The sequence below is a fragment of the Ciconia boyciana genome, chromosome 9 (genome assembly GCF_034638445.1).
Source record: "Ciconia boyciana chromosome 9, ASM3463844v1, whole genome shotgun sequence".
Taxonomy (NCBI): Eukaryota; Metazoa; Chordata; class Aves; order Ciconiiformes; family Ciconiidae; genus Ciconia; species Ciconia boyciana.
Window position 1 is genome coordinate 13514316 of NC_132942.1, and position 6181 is coordinate 13520496.

The window sequence follows — 6181 nt, forward strand, 5'->3', positions numbered from 1 at the left end:
TATTTTACTGAAGTGTGCCGAGATCAACAGAGGCTAAGACTGGTAGGAGTGCTCTGCACTTCAGCAAGGAGATTTAGTTTTCATTCTTTTAAGAAGCACTGTCAGCCACAGGAAATAGCCCTGTTCTACAGAAGTAGTATTCCTTTGCAGTGGCAGCAGAATGAACGGCCAAGATGCGTGCAGTATAATGATCATGAAGATCACTTTTCTGTCCTTAGTATTCATCAGTGGGAGTATAAATTTAGTATGAAAATGCTTGTCAAAATCTTACCCAGGAACAGGTTTCTGTGAATGCTTTCAGAAGACTGTGCAAACCTGTTTCAGATTACCCTGTAAAATCTCTTAGGGACACTATGATCTGTGCGCATAAGTTCAGTGCTTGTGTTCATTTATTTAAAAAGCAATGGCAAATAGTAAATAGGTATGCGCAGCTATATAGCAAAGGCACCAAGTTCATACACATTAAATTCCATGCACCTGCATGTGTAGATTAAGTAGAAGGGAATATTTATATATACTTTGTATCTATATATTTATTCTGTGTATCATTTCTCAGGGGAAAGAATGCAAGACCAAAACTTATTATTTTAGAAAACGCGTTGATGTACCTATATATTCCTTTATACCAGTAATTTAAACTCAGAGCTTTGATACTGCTGTAAAAAAAAAAAAACAAATCAGATGCTCATACACTAGTGCCTGAGAACAAACATACCGTTAGCATGCTTCAATTCAAATACAGCTGGTAGGCTATTAGATTTGATAAACTGTATGTTTCTATTTATTAAGGTCTTGCCAGTGACAAGATTGAAATGGGAAGGAATTGCAAAATAGTCACTGAGGTGGTGCAGAATGGAAATGACTTCACCTGGACACAGCATTTTCCAGGAGGCCGCACCACGACCAACACATTCACAATTGGCAAGGAAGCAGACATGGAGACAATGGGTGGTAAAAAGTTCAAGGTAAATTAATTTAGCTCTTAAGTTCTATGCTGTCTCAGTTGTTTTTTAATTTAGGGTGAAAACCAAATCTGTCTCAAAGACATCTTCCTTAAATTGCTTTTTTTATCTGTCATAGCTTAGAAACATATTTTTTTCCCCTGTTTCTTGATGTCCCTAGCAAAATATCTAACTCTGATTTTAAAGAGAGCTAGAGCTTCAGAACTGTACATACTAATAAAGAACGAGGGTAGAGTGTCAAGCATCTACTGGTGTTTCAGTTCAAGCAAACATAATGTTCATTAAAACTCTAAAGAGCTGGTTGGCAGCTGTGTCATTGTCCAGCACCATACAGCAACTGCAGCATACTCTGAGGGGAGTGCTATGGTCCCTAGCTCTGCCCATGCCTGTCAGCACTGCTTACCTTTTGAAGTCACCTGTGCCCAAGCCTTAAACAAAAGACTGTGTAAAGTGATGGGAAAAAAGAAAAAAAAAAACCAACTCTGTATCCTCCTTCTTGTTGGAAGTATAGAGCAACTTGCAACTCAGGCAGCCTCTAGTGCAAAGAAGATTACACAATATTGATCTGCTCCTGTCATGGACAAAATCTTGATACAAAACCTGCTGTAAAATGGTTGCTTTACTTACCTTATTCATTTCTCATCTATTTAAAGAGATAAGACAGTTTGGGACAGCTAAACTCTGCATTTGTGAGGTGTCCAGAACCCTACAATAGATTACTGGCTTTATACATATTGAAGAGACAGGAAAACCACCAGTTGCATCAGGGAGCTCCGACAAACTGAGAATAGCAATAGCATTGCATGATTTCCAGAATCCTTTTTTTAGTCATACCTTTCTGATTATGAGAGGAAAAAAGCCATGTCTTAGGCTTTCAGAAATCTTTGTGAAACCTAACAGATAGAATAAGACACAATTCTATGTGGTCAATTTATTGCAAACTTAACAATTTTGAAATATTACATATTCCATTCTCTTCTTTTTGGCCCTAGGCACTTCAGCAGTCCAAAGCCTATTGAGCAGCCAAAGATGGAGGTAGAGTAAATGACTCTCAGCAGAGAAACCACTGCCTTTTAGTATAGTGTCACTAAACAATACATAAACTAGTAAGAGGGTTTCCTTGTACCTGGTAAAAAATACCACTCATCTCTAAATTTTGCAAATTACTTTTTTCTCCTCTAAATATGACTGGCTCATCTGTCTTTTTATTACTAAAACATAGGCAAGACTGACGAGTTATACAGATAAGGCTGATTTTGTGATGGAACTATGTATTTAGTTTTGGTGGTCAGCTGAGCTGCTGTAGTATTTGTGATCTTCATAGTAGCATCCTGGCATACTTCTTCCATACAGAAGCAGCTCTTACAGCAATTGGCAGATATTATAGTATAAATGACTGTGCAGTCATGTTCACCTATACTTAAACAAGTGAGATGAATTCTAGTGTAGTTAGAGGTATGAAACTCAGGATCTAGAGTAAAGATTCACATCACTTGTCCACAGTGACTTTTGTGCTGCTTGCAGGCAGGTTACTGAGAATGCTACTTCAAAATTAACTCATAAAGTCATGCCTTTTACTTCACTGTCAAAACAAGAGAACCACATGAAACACTGAGGGCTGAATGAGAAGCATAGTCCAATAATTTTTAGAGCTATGAACTAATATCTGATTTATTGTGTAGATATGGAACTTGCATGTATTGTTAGAGGAACATTTTTCTATTTAGGTTGTGAACATTTAAGAGCTAAGCACAAGGATTTTAATCCTGTTCATGAAGCTCCATGTGTAACACACAACTTCTTTTTTAAAAGTAAAAACTTTAAGCATCAGGTGTACAGATGTTTACAGTGTATCTGATAATATAAATGCCAGTAACCCCAGGGAACATTAAACCTTTCTCTATTACTCATTAAACCTTACTCTACTACAGGCAACTGTTAAAATGGAAGATGGGAAAATAGTTGCTGATTTTCCCAACTATCATCATACTGCAGAGATTTGTGGAGGAAAGCTAGTAGAGGTGAGTTCACAAATATCCAGATTAGTTTATTAAAACAAAAAAAACCAAAACCAAAGCTCTAGAGTAGCAGGCTTAAAATTTTGAGTTTAGAAAAAATCTTTATGTAAAGCAAAACTATTAAATAACTTTCTCCTTCACGCTAGATAATCTTCTACAGTTTTGTGCAGGTTTAATCCAAGAATTCAGTGAACAAAGCTTTCATCGTATATTTTAGATAAATTTGAAATGTAGATCTTGCATCTTAGGCACAAAGACACAGTTTTATAGCTGTAAGACTGGAATGTTCAGACTGAAACACTGTATTCACTGTGCCTATGCCTGAAGAATAGAAAATAATCTATATAAAATTTTACCTACTACTTACATGTTTCTATAAAGTTATTAACTTTGTTTCATTCTTAGAAAACTATCTAGCTGCAAGTCATCACAGAATTTCTGTAGAACCCTATTTCCTTACTCTTACCAAAGAAAAAAACAAAACACAAAAGAGGTTGGATTTCAAGTAGTATCCTATTTTATCAACAAAATGGCAACATAGCTTTTGAAGATTACTGAAGTAACAATAATTATAGTAAAACAAATAGGATTGTCAAACACCATGATTTCTGAGTCTCAAAAATTTTCCTGAATTATATCTGTACCAGTTACATATGCCTGAGTGCATCTTCAATAGAGGCTAACCAGAAGTTACTCTGTGAATCAAGAAAGGATACTCACCTTCCCTTAAAGTAATAGTGTCAATCCTTTATTGCTTTTGGAGAACAATTATCTCACTGGTCTAAAACCCTGATAACTTGGAGTTGGTAAAGCCACGTCTAACGCAGGATACATTTAAGTTATCCCTAAACCCCTGTTTAGAAGTTGTGCTTGGTGTGTAAGAATATTTTTGCACTGTGTAGTTCAGAGTTGACAAGACATTCAGCTTATTTTCTAGCTCTGTCTTCTACCAAAGGGTAAATGTTGCTTCAGTAAAGGACAGGTTCTGTGAGCTAGTCAGCAGGTCTCTTCATTCATGACACTGAAGCTCTAATTATACTGTTCAACCAAATTTTTGGTTTGTTCTTTATTCCAGATTTCTGCTGCTTCCGGTGTAGTCTACAAAAGGACCAGCAAAAGGATTGCTTAAGGCAGTAAAGCCAGTCTCTTCCAGTGCACTGAAAAACAACAATACAAATAAACAAAAGAGTGCTGATTATCTTTCCCTCTCTCTTTCTTTGTATTACAAACATGAAGAATTGTTTTTGAGAGTAACGTTATCTTCAACATTAATGCTTATCCCATTCCTAAGTAGCTGACAAATACTCAGCAAATCAGAACATGCAACAAAGCACTTAATAATGCTACTCTAGGATTTCAGTATACTCCAAGTATTTCAGGATATGATACATACTTGGTATATTCAAATGTTGTCTACCACTTACTTAATAGAAGGTCTGTTCAGCCTCTAGAGAAGAGGACAATACTGTGCCCAAAGTGTACATCAAAATGCAAGACCCAAGGAAAGTCTTTTCCCCTATTGCTGTCACTCATGAAGAGATATGCTTTCATACTGCTGTCATGGTTTTCTCATTCATATCTCCTCTTGACCCAAATTCTTAGAGGACATTTAAGGTTTTACAGACTCCTGCTGGAAAACATGGAGTGTCTTATTTTCTCAGTGCAATCCTGTTATTTACATAGAATGCATGTGGAAACTTGTTTTCTTGAACACAGTAGGAATTAAATATATCACAGTTTTTTGATTCACTGTTCCAAATCACTTCTGGCCAATACTTGGTCCGCAAAGCTTTTTCCCTTTTCACATTCCTTTTTTCAGCTGTCTTGCCTTCTGGATCTACCTAGCTGCTTGCCCTCACAGGCTAATCAGTAACTAGCCAGGGCATGTGTCTTGTGTACACAAAAGTTCATTTTCTGATAGGCCTATGTACATGACTGATAATCCCAATCATTTTAGGTATCTTGCATTTAAAAAAGGCTTTTAATTACTTTTTTATATTTTTTCTCAAGAGAGATTACTAAGCTTTCTAGCTGCAACAGGGGTTCATCCAGGCTCCATCAGTTTACCCAAAACAGGCTGCACATGTCTTATGGCCAGGTGTTGCTCAATATATTTACTTACTCTGTTTCCAAGGCAAAGCATAATGCTGAACTCTAATTAGAAAAACACTGAAACATCTGAAACCTGTTCAATCTTGAGACATTTGTTTGGTACTTGCAACAAACAGATCTACCACTTTAACAGAATTTTGTTGAAATTCAACCTCTTCAGTTATATGAGGTCATATTGAGAAGTAATAAGGGATCTCCTCAGGCTTACTCCTCATTTCAGTTCAAGTCAGCTAGTACATTCTTCTGCAAATAATAATGTGCCACCTTAGAACATTTGCATTTAGAATGTGCCCATCATATTCAATGTTTAACCAGCTACACAGAATGACCTGTAGAGTTAGGCACAAGTAAACATTGGGCAGGTGTTATATGAAACTAAAGCTCATACTAGAACTAGGGGATGGTAGTGTTTTGTCCGAGCCATTCACACCCACAAGAAACTGCTCTGAAGATTATGCTGATACCTGGTGATTCTCTGCTTTGAAAACAAAATGGAACCAGCCACCACTAATTCCAGTTCTAGAAGTAACTACATTTAGTGTTGTGCAACTGGCACATTTTGTTTTCACATTCTGCATGTGATCAAGTAACTCCCCGTGATACAGAAAACAATGCTTTAAAAGGAAGGGTGGGATTTTTATCTAGGCTCGCTATAAAGCATGTAAGGGGTACTTTCACATAGAAATAAAGCATTGTTGCCTTTTCAACTGGAGGACATTCTTTAGGCTTGTCTTGAAATGGCAGTACAAAGAGCAAAATAAACACCCCTTAAAAAAAGAAAAGAAACTTGTGCAAAATTATCACTAATAATCTATCAGTGTTTTTGGCCCACATTTGCTATTATATAGTCTTCCCAATAAAAAAATAACACTAAGGTGAATTTTATTAAGCAACATCTGTACACTTTACTGATGAGTTGATTATACTGAGCAAAGAGCATTAAATTGTTTGCTACAGTGTGTAAAACTTGCTTAAACAAAAGGATCAAGCAGGATACTTCAAAGAGGATCAAAGGATCAAAGAGGGTACTTCAGCTGTGTGCTTGTTTATTGGAAACTTTCATCGGGAACTTAGCAAGTATTTTCACAA

The 6181-nt window shown here is 36.5% G+C and overlaps 1 protein-coding gene across 25 annotated transcripts in view; it reads left to right on the forward strand.

The window, feature by feature from the left end:
- Nucleotides 1-4180, forward strand: part of FABP6 (fatty acid binding protein 6) — a 46696-nt gene extending 42516 nt beyond the window's left edge. For 24 of the 25 annotated variants that reach the window (XM_072871980.1, XM_072871976.1, XM_072871982.1 and 21 more), the window contains 3 exons: nt 790-965; nt 2894-2983; nt 4056-4180. In XM_072871980.1, the coding sequence (XP_072728081.1) occupies nt 790-965; nt 2894-2983; nt 4056-4109 (320 nt within the window). In that variant the 3' untranslated portion in view covers nt 4110-4180. Of the gene's footprint in view, nt 1-789; nt 966-1954; nt 1998-2893; nt 2984-4055 lie in introns of all 25 variants that reach the window. The other variant, XR_012044064.1, reaches the window with a different exon arrangement.
- Nucleotides 4181-6181: the final 2001 nt, after the last annotated feature.